Source organism: Scyliorhinus torazame, chromosome 9 (assembly GCF_047496885.1).
Source record: "Scyliorhinus torazame isolate Kashiwa2021f chromosome 9, sScyTor2.1, whole genome shotgun sequence".
NCBI classification, from domain to species: domain Eukaryota; kingdom Metazoa; phylum Chordata; class Chondrichthyes; order Carcharhiniformes; family Scyliorhinidae; genus Scyliorhinus; species Scyliorhinus torazame.
This window is the reverse complement of record NC_092715.1, coordinates 149,827,541-149,846,030: the sequence shown is the minus strand read 5'-3', so window position 1 is coordinate 149,846,030 and position 18,490 is coordinate 149,827,541. Positions and strand designations below refer to the sequence as shown.

At 48.2% G+C, this 18,490-nt stretch overlaps 1 protein-coding gene across 5 annotated transcripts in view; it reads right to left on the bottom strand.

Annotated features, from left to right (window-relative positions):
• vps13a (vacuolar protein sorting 13 homolog A) overlaps positions 1-18,490 on the bottom strand; it is a 753,359-nt gene that overhangs the window by 529,413 nt on the left and 205,456 nt on the right. For all 5 annotated transcript variants that reach the window (XM_072516625.1, XM_072516626.1, XM_072516627.1 and 2 more), the window contains exons 23-24: positions 9,894-10,032; positions 9,501-9,591 (exon numbers count right to left, since the gene is read on the bottom strand). In XM_072516625.1, the coding sequence (XP_072372726.1) occupies positions 9,501-9,591; positions 9,894-10,032 (230 nt within the window). The remainder of the gene's footprint in view (positions 1-9,500; positions 9,592-9,893; positions 10,033-18,490) is intronic.

The following is an 18,490-nucleotide window of genomic DNA, read 5'->3' as shown; positions in this document are numbered from 1 at the left end:
GAATGGGATAAGCACCAAAAGAGAAGAAAAGATGCAGGGCTACCAGAAAGGGCACATTCAGCCTACACCAAAGTAATCATGCATGGCAGCTCTCTGGTGGAATTCTCAAATGGAAACCCACCAATACAGAGCCACTAAATCCAGTGATTGTTTGTAGACTTCAGGAAATTTATAACTTTGGGCAACTTCTTTGGATATTTCAAGCCAAATGAAATACATGTAGCGTTGATATGTTCAGTCAGTCAAAAACGATAATAAAGCCAAAAACAACATTAAAAGTTTTGGCTCGATTTCTGGGTTCACTATCATTATGCATGATGTGGAGATGCCGGCGTTGGACTGGGGTGAGCACAGTAAGAAGTCTTGCAACACCAGGTTAAAGTTGAACAGGTTTGTTTTGAATCACTAGCTTTCGGAGCACAGCTCCTTCCTCAGGTGAATGAAGAAACATATATACATATATATCTATATATATATATATATATATATATAGACAAAGTCAAAGATGCAAGATGATACTTTGAATGAGAGTCTTTGCAGGTAATTAAGTCTTTACACGTCCAGACGGAATAACTGGAGAGAGGGATAATCACAGGTTCAAGATGTGTGAATTGTCTCAAGCCAGGACAGTTGGTAGGAGTTCGCGAGCCCAGGCCAGATGGTGGGGGGTGAATGTAATGCGGCATGAATCCAAGGTCCCGGTTGAGGCCGTACTCATGTGTGTGGAACTTGGCTATAAGTTTCTGCTCAGCAATTCTGCGTTGAAGGCTGCCTTGGAGAACGCTTACCCGAAGATCAGAGGCGGAATGCCCTTGACTGTGGAAGTGTTCCCGGACTGGAAGGGAACAATCCTGCCTGGCAATTGTCACGCGATGTCCGTTCATCCGGTGTCGCAGCGTCTGCATTTACCACGCTTCGGGACATCCTTTCCTGCAGCGTATGAGGTAGACAACGTTGGCCCAATTGCACTAGTATGTACCACGTACCTGGTGGGTGGTGTTCTCACGTGTAATGGTGGTACCCATGTTGATGATCTGGCACGTCTTGCAGAGATTTCCATGGCAGGGTTGTGTGGTGTTGTGGTTGCTGTTCTGAAGGCTGGGTAGTTTGCTGCAAACAATGTTGTGTTTGAGGTTGCGCGGTTGTTTGAGGCAAGTAGTGGGGGTGTGGGGATGATCTTGGCAAGATGTTCATCTTCATTGATGAAGTATTGAAGGCTGCGAAGAATGTTATACGCCAGATACACCAAAGACATTTTTTTCCTTTGGACTCACGGCGAAGAATCACTGAAACGACTACACGATGTGTGCCGAGATGAATATTGACAAATGCTCCCCATAGACCAGGAATGAAGCTTAGGACACAAGACCTCGGAATGAAGCTTAGGACAAAGTAAGGACTGGGCATCATGAGGCAGCTGCAGATGATGCAATGGCAAAAAGAGGTCCTTACGAGACAAATGCTAACCATGAAGTCTCTCTCTTTGATACTGTAAAATGTTTGCATTGATTCTGCATTGTTGTGTGTCTTGGAAGCCGCCTTGGAGAATGTTTTCCCGAAGATCCTTGGAATCCCTTGGATTTCAATGACCTGTGATTTCAAATAAACTTGTTTGACTTTAACCTGGTGTTGTGAGGTTTCTTACTGTGCCCACCACAATCCAGCGCCGGCATCGCCACATCCTTGATACCGTAGTGAGGAGGACACACAAAATGTGGAGTCTGGTGATCTTGCTGTCATTCCTCTCGCTCATTGACAGGAGAGAAGAAGACAACGATGTCAATGGACGCATCAGGCCTACCAAAGGCAGGAGCAGAACCATGAAAAGATAGGGGTGGCAGGGCCTGCAGTGCATGAAGAGGATGAACTCGAGAGCTGTCGCCTGGAGGCACCTTGATATACCCAGGGTGTACAGGCAACACGTAACATACCTGCAGATGTCAGAGAACGAGTGTTGCATAAGACTTTATGTTCAGGGAACCGGTTGATCATATCTGCCACATTCTGCAGGATTTGGAGGGCATCCACTGCCAGTGTTGCTGAAAGTTACATCGGTCCTCAATTTTTACTCCTTCCAATGCTCCACAGGTGACCTCTGTGGGATTTTGAAGGCCTTCACACATGAGTGCAACCAGAAGGTGAGCCTTTCAGCATATCTGGAGCTACTAGGGGTCTGATTGGTGTTCCCACCACAACAGTCGCTGCTCCGTATACATCCCCCCCCCCCCCCCCAAAAAACAACCTGCGCTACAGCACTATGTTTTATTGAAAGTCCACCTTTGTGTTTCAGAGTCCACAAAGCTTGCAGGGTTGGTTCCTCAGGGTCCAGCGCTACCCATTTAGTCTCTCCAGGGAGGCATCCGAAAACTGGGGTGATTTCTTGCAGGGCATCATATCCTGGCAACTTACGAAATGTGGCTGGTATGCACTAGGATGGCCTTAAGTGTGGTGGCCCATTGATAGAAGCAGTGAGGTGATGGTGGGGTGGGCAAATCAGAGAATGTCCTGCCAACAATACAGCATGAATCCATTGCAGAAAATTTTCTGCACTAAATGCCGCATTATACATTTGGAAAATCCACCATTGTTGTCAGCAGGCTCAATGCTATATTTCCTGCCTGCTGTTAGCCTTTGCCAATTTCCAGGAAAATCTCACCAAATGTTTCACACTCAGCCCAAGGAAAGTGTCAAAGGTGGAAGTCCAATAACCTTAACAGGAACATGATTCTGCTCGAGTGCAATTATACTCCTCAAAGAAAATCCATTGAAAGTGGGAGGGCAGGTTGAGAAAGTGGTTAAGAAGGCATTTAAGATCCTTACCTTAAGAAACAGAGGCACATAAGGAGGGTGATTGAAACAAGAAAGCTCCTGGAGAAGGTTTACATAGGTCCAGGTTTGGGTCCACACAAGGAGCTGATCAACCTACTTGCTGCTCGCCACCCATCATGCCAGCCTGTATGGTCAAGACCACTGTGCTAATAAATAACAACAGGAGCCTATGGCAGCAGGAATGCAAACAATAGATCACCATTAAAAAACGCTTCCTCATAGTCCACCCACTCAGCTTCAACATCCCTTACCACTCTCGGGCACTCCTCAACCGTTTCCGCACTGTTGAGCAGTGTTGGCCTTTGTTCAGAAAACCAACACAAATGCGGCCTTGCAGGGAACTAGGACTGCAGTTGTGGTGCACCCCATTCAATGACTCATCACTGAAGACTGTCCCCTGACAAAATTTAGCAGAGGACACAGAGAGCTCCATTTACCCACTGTGGAAGCCATTGGTGGTTTGGTGATTACTGCGCACACTGTACAATGGTTAATTTCACTGCCGTGTTCACTTCAGTTTTATAAAGCCAATTCACATTGGCTCTTCCTGTTGTCCAAAGCAGTTTTGATCCTTTTGATGCTCTGCAATTTTTGAAACTAACTGCTATGTGCAGCAAAACAGTTAAGTTTGTAAAATATTCAAAATTGTGAACTGGTTTGACGATGATGATAATAGTACTTGGATTTACATAACACCTTTATCAATATAAAACATCTCAAGGTGGTTTGCTGATGAATAAATAAAACTTTTCCATACAAAATGGGTAAAAACTGTCAAAAAGCATTAATAGAGTACGTAAATATGCAAAACAATGACAGATATCATTGCTTAACATACGGAAGTGTAACATCTATTTGGACACAAAATTGCAGATAGGAATATAGTTTAAGTATGGGCAGCACGGTGGCGCAGTGGCTAACACTGCTGCCTCACAGCACCGAGGATCTGGGCTCGATCCCGGCTCCGTGCAACTGTTCTTGTGAAGTTTGCACATTCTCCCCGTGTCTGTGTGGGTCTCATCCCCACAATCCAAAAAGATGTGCAGGGTAAGTGAATTGGCCACGCTAAATTGCCCTTTAATTGGAAAAAATAGAATTGAGTACTCTAAATTTATATTTAAACAAAAAAAGGAATATAGCCTAAGTAGGGAAGCATGGGGGTTGAAGGAGAGAACTGAGGGTTGAAGGAGAGAACTGAGGGTTGAAGGAGAGAACTGAGATGCTAGGATAAACAAATGGCAGGAGATAGACAAACAGATCCAGATGCATGGTCCCATAAGCAAAAGCCACTGCGATCATGAGTTTTGTCATGAGGTGTGTGTAGCGCACAAAGACTCCGTGAGACGAATAGAGTGAAGTCGATGAGGCCTTATTAAGCGTGTCTGTTCCCCCACAGCTCAATAGTAGACTGGCCTGCGGGGGAGGACTCCGGCTTCTTATACTCCGTCTTCAGGGCGGAGCTAGAGGTCAACGGCTAACCAGGACCCGGGATCTGTCAGCCAATGACATTAGGGCTTCCAGTCCCACATGACCCCCAATACATACTACCACATTCACCCCTTGTCAAAAATGAACCCGACGGGGTGATGCTTCGTATGGTGGTAAGGGTTTACAGGGCTGGTCCTGGGAGGAAAAAAAACATTCACATGGCAATACAGTATTGTACAATTTTGTCCTGTTTCAACTATTTACAGAGGGTATAGAGAGAAAAGCAAAATGTTCTTGTGAAAAGTCCATATTTTGGTTTAGATCGACGCCACGCGTCGGTCGGGCGGTCTGGTCGTCCGTGTCGATCGCCTCGGTCCCGGTGGTGGTGCTTGTATCGGTGTTGTCGTCTCCAGGAGCCTTACGGTTTCAGCTTGGGCTTTATTCTTGGTCGGGCCTGAGGGGAGGGGAACCGATCCTCCTGGGAAGGGGGTGGTCGCGGGGTGCGGCGGTGGCAGGAGGGGGGGGGGGGCGAATGGTGTCGGGGGGGGGTGTGTGTTGCCGGCGGGCACCAGATCCCGCAGGGAGACCGTGTCCTGTCGGCCGTCGGGGTACTCCACGTAAGCATACTGCGGGTTCGCGTGGAGGAGGCGAACCCTTTCGACCAACGGGTCCGCCTTATGTGCCCGCACATGCTTTCGGAGCAAGATGGGTCCTGGGGCCGCCAGCCAGATCGGCAGCGACGTTCCAGAGGAGGACCTCCGAGGGAAGACAAGAAGACGCTCATGAGGCGTTTGATTAGTGCTCGTACATAATAACGACCGGATGGAGTGGAGAGCGTCCGGGAGGACCTCCTGCCACCGTGAAACTGGGAGGTCCCTGGACCGTAGGGCCAGTAGGACGGCCTTCCAGACCGTGCCGTTCTCCCTCTCTACTTGCCCGTTCCCCCGGGGGTTGTAGCTGGTCGTCCTGCTTGAGGCTATGCCCTTACTGAGCAGGAACTGGCGCAGCTCGTCACTCATGAAAGAGGACCCCCTGTCGCTGTGGACGTATGCGGGGTAACCGAACAGTGTGAAGATGCTGTTCAGGGCTTTAATGACTGTGGCCGCGGTCATGTCAGAGCAGGGAATGGCAAAAGGGAAGCGGGAGTATTCGTCCACCACATTAAGAAAATATGCGTTGCGGTCGGTGGAGGGGAGGGGCCCTTTGAAATCGAGACTGAGGCGTTCAAAGGGGCGGGAAGCCTTAATCAGGTGCGCTCCATCTGGCCTGAAAAAATGCGGTTTGCATTCCTCGCAGATGTGGCAGTCCCTTGTGACTGTACGGACCTCCTCTAAAGAGTATGGGAGATTGCGGGGCTTGATGAAGTGGAAAAACCGAGTGACCCCCGGGTGGCAGAGGTCCTCGTGGAGGGTTTGGAGGCGGTTAATTTGTGCGTTGGCACATGTGCCGCGGGATAGGGCATCGGACGGCTCGTTCAGCTTCCCGGGACGATACAAAATCTCATAGTTGAAGGTGGAGAGCTCGATCCTCCACCTTAAGATCTTGTCGTTTTTGATTTTGCCCCGCTGTGCATTATCGAACATGAAGGCTACCGACCGTTGGTCCGTGAGGAGAGCGAATCTCCTGCCGGCCAGGTAATGCCTCCAATGTCGCACAGCTTCCACTATGGCTTGGGCTTCCTTTTCCACTGAGGAGTGGCGGATTTCTGAGGCGTGGAGGGTCCGGGAGAAAAAGGCCACGGGTCTGCCCGCTTGGTTAAGGGTGGCCGCTAGAGCTACGTCGGAGGCGTCGCTCTCGACCTGGAAGGGGAGGGACTCGTCGATAGCGCGCATCGTGGCCTTTGCGATATCCGCTTTGATACGGCTGAAGGCCTGGCAAGCCTCTGTCGGCAGAGGGAAGGTCGTGGTCTGTATTAGGGGGCGGGCCTTGTCTGCGTACTGGGGGACCCACTGGGCGTAGTATGAAAAGAACCCCAGGCAGCGTTTCAGGGCTTTTGAGCAGTGCGGGAGGGGAAATTCCATGAGGGCGCGCATACGTTCGGGGTCGGGGCCTATTATCCCATTGCGCACTACGTAGCCCAGAATGGCTAGCCGATTGGTGCTAAAAACGCACTTGTCCTCGTTGTACGTGAGGTTCAAGGCTTTGGCGGTCTGGAGGAATTTTTGGAGGTTGGCGTCGTGGTCCTGCTGGTCGTGGCCGCAGATGGTTACATTGTCGAGATACGGGAACGTGGCCCACAACCCATGTTGATCAACCATTCGGTCCATCTCCCGTTGGAAGACCGAGACCCCGTTTGTGACGCCAAAAGGGACCCTTAGGAAATGGTATAATCGCCCGACTGCCTCGAAGGCTGTGTACTTGCGGTCACTTGGGCGGATGGGGAGCTGATGGTAGGCGGACTTGAGGTCCACGGTGGAGAAGACTTTATATTGGGCAATCCGATTGACCATGTCGGATATGCGGGGGAGAGGGTACGCGTCTAGTTGTGTGTACCTGTTGATGGTCTGGCTATAGTCTATGACCATCCTTTGTTTCTCCCCTGTCTTCACTACTACCACCTGCGCTCTCCAGGGACTATTGCTGGCCTGGATTATGCCCTCCTTTAGTAGCCGCTGGACTTCGGACCGAATGAAGGTCCGGTCCTGGGCGCTGTACCGTCTGCTCCTAGTGGCGACGGGTTTGCAATCCGGGGTGGGGTTCGCAAACAAGGACGGGGGTTGCACCTTGAGGGTTGCGAGGCCGCAGATAGTGAGTGGGGGTATTGGGCCGCCGAATTTGAACGTAAGGCTCTGTAGGTTGCATTGAAAATCTAATCCCAGCAAGGTGCGGGCACAGAGTTGGGGAAGGACGTTTAGTTTGTAGTTTTTGAACTCCCTCCCCTGCACCGTTAGGGTAACTATGCAGAATCCTTGGATCTGTACGGAGTGGGATCCTGCAGCTAGGGAAATCTTTTGTGCGCTGGGATAGGTGGTCAAGGAACAGCGTCTTACCGTGTCGGGGTGGATAAAGCTCTCCGTGCTCCCGGAGTCGACTAGGCATGGCGTCTCGTGGCCGTTTATTAGCACCGTTGTCGTCGTCGTCTGGAGTGTCCGGGGCCGAGCTTGATCGAGCGTAATTGAAGCGAGACGTGGTTGTAGTAGTGGAGTGGGATCCGTTGTTGCCGTCCAAGATGGCGTCGGGGATGGACAAAATGGCCGCCCCATTACATCGCACGTGGCTGGTGGGTCACAAGATGGCGACGGGGGTGGACAAAATGCCGCCCCCATGCGTCGTACAGGCCTGGGGCGGTCCAAGATGGCGGCGCCCTTCCTCCCCTTGTGGTGGCCGGGACCCAAAATGGCGGCGTCTGCGGGTCGCACATGGGGCGCTGAGGGGGCTGGGGAGCGCTAGGACCGCGCAGAGCTCCCTCACCGGGGACAGCGGTGGTCGGGACCCAAGTTGGTGGCGCCGGCGGGTCAGACGTGGGGCGCGGGGTGGGGGTTAGGGGGGGGTTAGGGACGCGCAAAACTCCCTCTTCTCCGTGGAGAGTGGTGGCCGGGACCCAAAGCGGTAGCGCCGGCGGGTCATACATGGGGTACGGGGAGGGGGGTTGGGGAGCGTAAGCGGCGTGCAGGGCTCCCTGTTCTCCCGGGACCGCGGTGGTCGGGACCCAGAGCGGCTGCGCCTGCGGGTCATACATGGCGTGCTGGGGGGGGGTTGGGGCGCGTAAACAGCTTGCAGAGCTCCCTGTTCTCCCGGGACAGCGGCGACCTCGCGGGACCGGCACACAACCGCATAATGGCCCTTTTTCCCGCAGCTCTTGCAGATAGCTGCGCGGGCCGGGCAGCGCTGCCGGGGTGTTTCGCCTGGCCGCAGAAATAACAGCGGGCGCCCCCGGTGCGACTCGGCGTTTGGACCGCGCAAGCCTGTGGGGTGTTCCGGGGGGGGGGGTTTGTCGCGACGGGCACGTACGGAGCCCAATGGGCTGCCGCGCGGTCGGGGCCGTAGGCGCGGGTATTACGCGCGGCCACGTCTAGGGAGGCTGCTAGGGCCCGGGCCTCTGAGAGTCCTAGCGACTCTCTTTCTAGAAGTCTTTGGCGGATTTGGGAGGAATTCATACCTGTCACAAAAGCATCGCGCATTAACATGTCCGTGTGTTCATTTGCGTTCACCGAAGGGCAGCTGCAGGCTCGTCCCAAAATCAGCAGCGCGGCGTAGAATTCGTCCATCGATTCTCCGGGACCTTGCCGTCTCATCGCGAGCTGGTAGCGAGCGTAGATTTGGTTAACTGGGCGGGCATAGAGACTTTTCAGTGCTGCGAACGCCGTCTGGAAATCCTCCGAGTCTTCGATGAGGGAGAAGATCTCCGTGCTCACCCTCGAGTGCAGGACCTGTAGTTTTTGGTCTTCTGTGACCCGGCCGGTGGCCGTTCTGAGGTAGACCTCGAAACAAGTCTGCCAGTGCTTGAAGGCTGCTGCCGCGTTCACTGCGTGGGGGCTGATCCTCAGGCATTCCGGAATGATCCTGAGCTCGATAGTCCTTTTTAGGCACGCTTAATAAATTGTAGCGCACAAAGACTCCGTGAGACGAATACAGTGAAGTCGATGAGGCTTTATTAAGCGTGTCTGTTCTCCCACAGCTCAATAGTAGACTGGCCTGCGGGGGAGGACTCCGGCTTCTTATACTCCGCCTTCAGGGCGGAGCTAGAGGTCAACGGCCAACCAGGACCCGGGATCTGTCAGCCAATGACATTAGGGTTTCCAGTCCCACATGACCCCCAATACATACTACCACAGTGTGGAACCTAAAAGCTATCACTACTGGAGTTAAAGAAAATATGTGGTCGATCTTCTTATGGAATACCTATGGGTAACCTCCTTTGCAAGGATATACTGATCCTGATTCATCAGCATCCCTGCTCTGAAGATACTTATTTACAATGAAAACTGGGTAAACTTAATTATATTGCCTTCAATCAATAATGTAACTGAGTAAGATGTTTAGAACAAATCAAACAACCATTGGCATTAAAAGCAAATTCAGGAAACATTCAGTCATAAGTTGAAAGGCAGAATGTGAAATGCACTGCCCCAGAAGAGAGACAGATGGAGAAATAACTGAAGTGCGTAAAAGGAAGATAGATGGTTTATGGAAGTGAGGACACCGATGAGTTTGAAGAAAAGGTAGAGTTAGAATGCCTTTATCTACTTAAGAAAAAATGAATAGATTATACTTTTGCTATATAGTATTTCAGCAATTCTTACCTGCCATACTCAGGACAGAAGAGTATATGTCCTTGTGTACTGCTCTCTTTTGCACAGACCGTGGAGTCATGTTAGGTGATAATATCTGTGGCTAAACAAATTTCATGTATAAGAGAAAATTAACTGTACTTCAATTATATTCCAACATATCTGAAAAAGAATGATTTTCTCAAATTCATCTTATAAAAGTTATTCATCCCAACGGTATCTATTTCATTCAGAGAAAATTACAGGTGGATGGTCATTCAAAATTGCTATAAACAGTTAACACATAGTAACTTGGAGAATATCATGTGGTTTAGGAGGTATATTTTTTCCAACTAATATTTAAGCTACCAATATTTCACAGCATTTCATGCAGTTTTCAATTCATATACGATGATTTAAGCCTACCTGAAGAGATTTTACAGATGGTGGTGGTGGCGAATTACTTTTTGGTTTAGGAATACTATCAATTAATTCCAAGACTCTTGTAAGTTTTTGGTCTGAGATGCAAATTGAAAGTAAAGCAAGTCCACCATAAACTTTAAATCTATTTAAAAGAAGGAAACATAGTAAATTAGAGCTATAATCAATATTTGTTGAACAACCTTTATTCACCATTGGAAAATAAACCTTTGTTGATCTTTAAATTTTGGCTTGTGTGCAAAGTACATACCACTTGAGATACAGATCTCAAGGTATTTAGATAGAATGGCTTAAGTTAATAAAAGGGCAAAAACCAGGGTTTACAATAGCATTCTGGATGGACTCACTGGGTCGAGTAAAACTTAAGACAGCATGTGCAATAAAAAGAATATGTACAGACAGTAATCACTAAATTCAATCACTCAAATGTAAACTGAATGTCTACATAGAAGTAAAACAGTAGAATCAGAACCAATGAATATGATATAATTGTATCTAGATGTAGTTTTTACAAATATTCAAGGTAGGATTGGTAATATAGCTTACTGAGTTGCATTCATGGAATGAATGGCTAGGCCATTATTTGTTGGTCATCCCAAATTGCCCATTTACTGAATGGTTTGCTAGTGTGGCCAACTAAAATGGCGTACAGCAAAGGACACTGGGAAAAGTGGCCAAGTTCAGGGACAAACAGGCTGCAGCTCTCAAATAAACAAAAAGCTGCAGCCCAGACTTTTGCAAACAGCCCAGGAAAAAAGCCATGAAGAGGCTATCCCAGGACAATGGGTTTGAAATGTAAATCAATATAGTATCGCAGACTTGGTGGTGTGTGCTTCCTTATTTGGAAAGGCCTACGTGCCTCGGACACCAATGGATATGGCCGGTAAGGACACGCCCCGCCATCAAGGTGGCGGGTCTTAATTGGACCTAATCGATCAGGGTGTTCGAGCCCTGATTGTTTGATTGGACATTCACCTTGGACCGCCCAAAAGGGTGTGAAAACTCATCGGGATAAAAGGCGATGCGCAACCCCTCACTCGCTCTCTCGACAGCAACCAACAACAGTGACCCTTCACCGGCCGAAGAAGAGGAAGACCATCCACGCCATCGACGGAAGGATCAAAGCCAAGGACAACGACGACCAGCAACAGACTTTCAACATTGCCAAACTGCGGACTCCAGATAAAGGCCATATCTGCCCGGAACTTGCCAGTCACTTGAAAGTTATGTTAAGGTCTTGTGTGTAATAGCTTATAATTCAATTTTCATGTGTGTGAGATTGAGATAATTTTAACATTGTATGCTCACCAATAAATTATATTATTGTTTGAAACAACTTGTGGTCATTTGTCCATTGTATACAGGTTAAAGATGCACTGTGGTTTAGGCACAAAACTCGGGAATTTAGGAGTCAACCACATTGCTGTGGATCTGAAGTGGGCGAGACCAGGGAAGGATGGCATTTTTGTTCTCCAAAGGACATTAGCAAACTGTATAGGTTTTTGCTGCAATCAACAATTCTTAGACTTTTAATTTCAGCTTTTTCTTGAAATCTGCTGTGGTGGGATTTGAATCTGGATCGCCAGAGCATTACTCTGGGCTTCTTACTACACTACTAACTTCCTCTAGAGTACAAAGCCAGTAAGGTCAAGTACAATAATACATGATTTCAAACAAGCATAGAATTAGGACACTGTATGGTTGATTTTGGTAGATCAAATGCTTTGATTTTTGACAAAAACGTAAAACCCAGTGGCTAAACAGGGATTCAATAAGGAGTAGGGTAGTCCACAGTGAGCTACATAAGTTACACACAAAACTATAAGTGCAGGAAATTTAAAAAAGGAAATACAACTTTTCTTTACAAGTACTAGGATTGTAACAGAAAATATCAAAATGTTTTGAACTGACAAGGAATAATAAGTCATTAGAAAAACAAATCCTATTTCAGAAAAATCTAGCACTGCTAATAATTAAAGGACTTTAAAACACAGATTTGTTTGAAGCAATGAGAAAATAAATCACCATGGTGTCAATTAATGTACAATGTAGCCAGGTTTTCTCCTTCTGAATGATGGCAGTACCGTATTCTTCTTTGCATATTTACAAATAACAAATTAAGATTAAACAGGCCAGAATTATTTGACTGGGGCATCCTCCCTTTAGGGCCCAGTGACTTCCAGCTTTCCCTCCCTCCCTCTCCCTCACTCCCCTATTTGACTTGCCCCCAAAACTTTGATGTCCCCACCTTGTGACACCCTTAAATTTCCCGACCACACCCCCTACCTACCGTCTCCACCGACCCCTGCCATTCATCTTCCCTCCAGTTTCTGGCACTTAGTTACAGGCAGCTAGCTGCAATGTCTCTTCTGGCCACTTCATAGATTATCATAGAATTTACAGTGCAGAAGGAAGCCATTCGGCCCATCGAGTCTGCACCGGCTCTTGGAAAGAGCACCCTACCCAAGGTCAACAACTCCACCCTACCCACTTAAGGCACTTAAGGCTCTTGCTGGAATGACTGAAGAGCTGCTGGCCAATCTGATTGGTCATAAGCTCGCCATGGCAGGATTTCTCCCAATGATGGGAGGAATCTGTCTCCTGCCAATCACCATTCCTTAGAGCACAAAATTGGCTTGGATCCACTGGAGTTGGCAAGGATGTGTTTCCCACCAACTCTTCGGATGAGAAATATAGAAAATAGGAGTAGGAAGCCATTCATCCCTTTGACCCTGCTCCGCCATTCATTATCATGGCTGATCATCCAACTCAATAGCCTGATCTTGCCTCCCTCCCCATATCCTTTGATCTCCTTTGCCCAAGTGTAATATCTAACTGCTCATGGAAAATACATAATGTTTTGACTTCAACTACTTCCTGTAATACGGATTCCCCAGGCCAACCACTCTCTGGGTTAAGATATTTCTCCTTATGTCTGTCCTAAATAGTCTACCCAATGTCCTCAATCAGTGACCCCTGGTTTTGGGCACACTTTCCATCGAGAGCATCCTGTCTAGTCCTGTTAGAATTCTATAGGTTTCTATGAAACACCACCCCCCCCCCCCCTTCCCTTCCCCCCCCCCCCCCCCTTCATCTGTACTCCAACAAATACAATCTTAACCGACTCAATCGTTCCTCATACGACCGCCCTGCCATTCCAGGAATCAGTCTGGTAAACGTTCGCTGTACTCCCTCAAGAGCAAGAACATCCTTCCTCAGATAAGGAGACTAAAACTGCACACAGTATTCCAGGTGTGGCATCAGCAAGGTCCTGTATAATTGCAAGACCCCTGCTCCTGTACTCGAATCCTTTTGCTATGAAGGTCAACACACTATTTGCCTTCTTTACCGTCGGCTGCACCACCATGCTCACCTTCAGTAACTGGTATACGAGGACACCCAGGTGCCTTTGCAGATTCCTCTATCCTAATTTATGGCCATTCAGATAATAGCTTGCCTTCTCATTTTTGCTATCAAAGTGGATAACCTCACATTTCTTCAAATTATATCACATCTGCCATTCATTTGCCCAAATCACTCTGAAGGATCTCTGCATCCTTCTGACAGCTCACCCTCCCAGCCAGCTTCGTGTCATCTTGGAGATGTTACATTTTGTTCCCTCATCTAAATTATCAATATATATTGTGAACAGCTGGGGTCTCAGCACCGATCCCTGTGGTACCCCATTAGTCTCTGCCTGCCATTCGGAAAAAGACCCATTAATTCCTACTCTTTGTTTCCTGTCTGTCAACAAGTTTTCTATTCATCTGAATACAGTACCCCTAATCCCATGTGCTTTAATTTTACAATTAAAAAATTCTGGCCCAGGCTCAATCTTCATTTATTATTTATAAATATGCGAAGAAGAATACGGTGCTGCCATTATTCAGGAGGAGAACACCTGGCTACATTGTGCTACTAATTGACAATTTGGGTAATTTAATTTCTCATTGCTTCATACAAATTCTTGATCTAAAGTTCTTTGAACAATTAGCAGTGGTAGATTTCTCTGATGGAGTATGTGTTTTTCTAATGACTCTATTATTCCTGGTCAGTTCAAAACATCTTGATATTTTGTGTTACAATTTTATTTAACCTTGATCCAGCACTGGGTTTATGTAGCATTGTTAATACAGTTAAGATAAGGGCCCACGCAAGGGTCCCACAGAGCAATGAGTTATGTAGCATTATTAATCCAGTGAGGATAAGGGCTCAGGCAAGGCTCCCAGAAAGGGTAATGGTGGAATCAGCACATTTTCAGTGGCAATGGTTGGAGGGACAACACCTGCTTACAAGTGAAGGATCTTCCAGAAAGAGGACTCCTGTTTTCTTATGTGCATGAGGAAGAAACTGAAATGGCACCTCATGTATTCTTTTCCCTAGTCATATTGCTCACAGAAGTTGAAAATGGGAGGCTCTTGAACAATGGACGAGGAAAGCACAGGACTCCAAGCCATGAAGAAATGAGCAAAGGACTTACCCTTGGGCAGAACATCAGTGCAATGTAACGTCGCAAGGTAATACACAGAAGTGTTAAGAGAACTAAATTGAACATTGAGCCATAATTATATAGTTATTTGAGCAGATTATCAAAACCTCAGCTAAAAGGGTATATGAAAGAGCATTTTAAATGGAGTGAGAGGAAGAGAATCATTGGACGGGGCATTGAGTATAAAAACTGGCAAGTCATGCTACAGTTGTATAGAATCTTGGCAAGGTCGCACTTGGAATATTGCGCACAATTCTGGTCGCCACACTACCAGAAGGATGTGGAGGCTTTGGAGAGGGTGCAGAGGAGTTTAGCAGGATGTTGCCTGATGTGGAGAATGTTAGCTATGTGGAGAGGCTGAATAGACTTGGACTGTTTTCATTAGAAAGACGGTGGTTGAGGGGTGACCTGATAGAGGTCTACAAGATTATGAGGGGCATGGATAGAGTGGATGGACAGGCACCCTTTCCCACGGTGGAGGAGTCAGTCTCTAGGGGGCATAGGTTTACGTTCCGTGGGGCAAAGTTTAGAGGAGATGTGCAAGGCAGGTTTTTTTAACGCAGAGGGTGGTGAGTTCCTGGAACGCGTTACCAGGGGAGGTTGTGGAAGCAGATACATTAACGGCATTCAAGAGGCAACTTGACAAACACATGTATAGGATAGGTATAGAGGGATACGGCACAAGGAAGTGCTGAGGGTTTTGGCAAAGATTGGTATCATGACTGGTACAGGCTTAGACGGCTGAAAGGCCTGTTCCTGATCTGTATTGTTCTTTGTTCTTTCAAGTTTATGGATGAAATTTAAGAACCTAGGGCCCAGGCATGACCACCAATGGTAAAACGATTTAAAACCAGGATGCCAAAATTGGAGGAACACAGATCTAAAGACCTTGTAGGGCTGGAGTAGCCTACAGAAAATGAGTGCCATGGAGAGATTTGAAAACAAGGATGAGAATTTTGAAAGTAATAATAAGTTGAGGGCATGTCGATCGGTGAGTACTAGGGTGAGATACTTGACATAGGTTAGGATACAGGCAAAGGCTGGAACAGCTCAAGTTTATGTTGGATGGAAGATGGAAGGCTAATGACAAGTATTGGAAAAGCAAAGTTTACAAGTAACAAAGGGATGGATACAAGTTTCATCAGATGAGCTGAGAAAGGGGCAAGGTTAGAGAGAAGGAATTAGATAATTGGTGATGAAAAGATGAGTGGTCAGAAACACATTGGTGCAAAATATAATGCCAAGGTTGCAAACAGTATAGTTGACAGATTCAATGGCTGAGTCAGTGAAATGAGGTTCCGGTGCTTGGACCAGTCTGGTGGAACACTAAAATGCATTCCATAGAGTGTGTCATGCATCATCATCTTCTGCGCCTTACAGAACATCACGCTGCAACGAAGTGAGGACTTGCCCAAGGAGACGGAAGAGCCGCTCATCTCCTCCGATGAAGAGGATGTCACAGGCGATGAGGGTGACAAGGTCCTCGAAGAACACCGAATAATAATGGGGAGCAGGAGAGGAGGGTGTGCCACACAATGGGACGAGTCGAAGGGGAGGCGGGAGTGGCCGGGGTCAGCCCCCTGATCCGGCTGATAACCTGGAATGTAAGGGGACTGAATGGGCCGGTTAAGCGGGCCCGCGTGTTCGCGCACCTGAAGGGGCTCAAGGCGGATGTGGTTATGCTCCAGGAGACACACCTGAAGGTGGCAGACCTGGTAAAACTGAGGAAAGGGTGGGTAGGTCAGGTGTTTCACTCGGGGCTAGATGCCAAAAATCGAGGGGTGGCGATCTTGGTGGGAAAGGTGGTGTTATTCGAGGCGTCGAGCATTGTGGCAGATAATGGCGGTAGGTACATAATGGTAAGTGGTAAGTTGCAGGGAGAGAGGGTGGTACTGGTCAATGTGTATGCTCCGAACTGGGACGATGCGGGTTTTATGTGGCGTATGTTGGGTCGGATCCCAGACTTGGAAGTGGGGGGCCTGATAATGGGGGGAGACTTTTTTTTTTTTTTTTAAATAATATTTTATTGAAAATTTTTGGTCAACCAACACAGTACATTGTGCATCTTTTACACAACATTGTAACAATACAGATAATAATGACCTTTTTAAATTTAAACAAAAACAACAACAAATAAATAAATATTAAATAACAAAAAAAATAAAAATAAAAGCTAGCCCTAATTGGCAACTGCCTTGTCTCAGGCCACCCCCCCCTCCCCCATCCCTCCCTCCCCCCCCCCACCCCCCCCCAAGTCCTGGGCCGCTGCTGCTGCCTTCTTTGTTCTCCCCTATCTATCTTGCCGCAAGATATTCGACGAACGGTTGCCACCGCCTAGTAAACCCTTGAGCCGACCCCCTTAGGCCGAACTTAATCCGCTCCAACTTTATGAACCCCGCCATATCATTTATCCAGGTCTCCACCCCCGGGGGCTTGGCTTCTTTCCACATTAGCAATATTCTGCGCCGGGCTACTAGGGACGCAAAGGCCAAAACATCGGCCTCTTTCGCCTCCTGCACTCCCGGCTCTTGTGCAACCCCAAATATAGCCAACCCCCAGCTTGGTTCGACCCGGACTCCTACTACTTTCGAAAGCACCTTTGTCACCCCCATCCAAAACCCCTGTAGTGCCGGGCATGACCAAAACATATGGGTATGATTCGCTGGGCTTCTCGAGCACCTCGCACACCTATCCTCCACCCCAAAAAATTTACTGAGCCGTGTTCCAGTCATATGTGCCCTGTGTAATACCTTGAACTGAATCAGGCTTAGCCTGGCGCACGAGGACGACGAGTTTACCCTGTTAAGGGCATCTGCCCACATCCCCTCCTCAATCTCCTCCCCTAGCTCTTCTTCCCATTTCCCTTTTAGTTCGTCCATCATAGTCTCCCCTTCGTCTCTCATTTCCCTATATATATCCGACACCTTACCGTCCCCCACCCATTTCTTTGAGATGACTCTGTCCTGCACCTCTTGTGTCGGGAGCTGCAGGAATTCCCTCACCTGTTGCCTCGCAAAAGCCCTCAATTGCATGTACCTGAATGCATTCCCTTGGGGCAACCCATATTTCTCGGTCAGCGCTCCCAGACTCGCAAACTTCCCATCCACAAATAGATCTTTCAATTGCGTTATACCTGCTCTTTGCCACATTCCATATCCCCCATCCATTCCCCCCGGGGCAAACCTATGGTTGTTTCTTATCGGGGACCCCCCCAGTGCTCCGGTCTTTCCCCTATGTCGTCTCCACTGTCCCCAAATCTTCAGTGTAGCTACCACCACCGGACTCGTGGTATAGTTCCTTGGTGAGAACGGCAATGGGGCTGTCACCATAGCCTGCAGGCTGGTCCCCCTACAGGACACCCTCTCTAATCTCTTCCACGCCGCTCCTTCCTCCTCTCCCATCCACTTACTCACCATTGAAATATTAGCGGCCCAATAATACTCACTTAGGCTCGGTAGTGCCAGCCCCCCCCTATCCCTACTACGCTGTAAGAATCCCTTCCTCACTCTCGGAGTCTTCCCGGCCCAAACAAAACCCATGATACTCTTTTCTATCCTTTTGAAAAAAGCCTTCGTGATCACCACCGGGAGACACTGAAACACAAAGAGGAATCTCGGGAGGACCACCATCTTAACCGCCTGCACCCTCCCTGCCATTGACAATGCTACCATATCCCATCTCTTGAAATCTTCCTCCATCTGTTCCACCAACCGCGTCAAATTTAGCCTGTGCAATGTGCCCCAATTCTTAGCTATCTGGATCCCCAGGTAACGAAAGTCTCTTGTTACCTTCCTCAACGGTAGGTCTTCTATTTCCCTACTCTGCTCCCCTGGATGCACCACAAACAGCTCACTCTTCCCCATGTTCAATTTATACCCTGAAAAATCCCCAAACTCCCCAAGTATCCGCATTATTTCTGGCATCCCCTCCGCTGGATCCGCCACATATAGTAGCAGATCATCCGCATATAAAGATACCCGGTGTTCTTCTCCTCCCCTAAGTATTCCCCTCCATCCCTTGGAACCTCTCAGCGCTATCGCCAGGGGCTCAATCGCCAGTGCAAACAGTAATGGGGACAGAGGACATCCCTGCC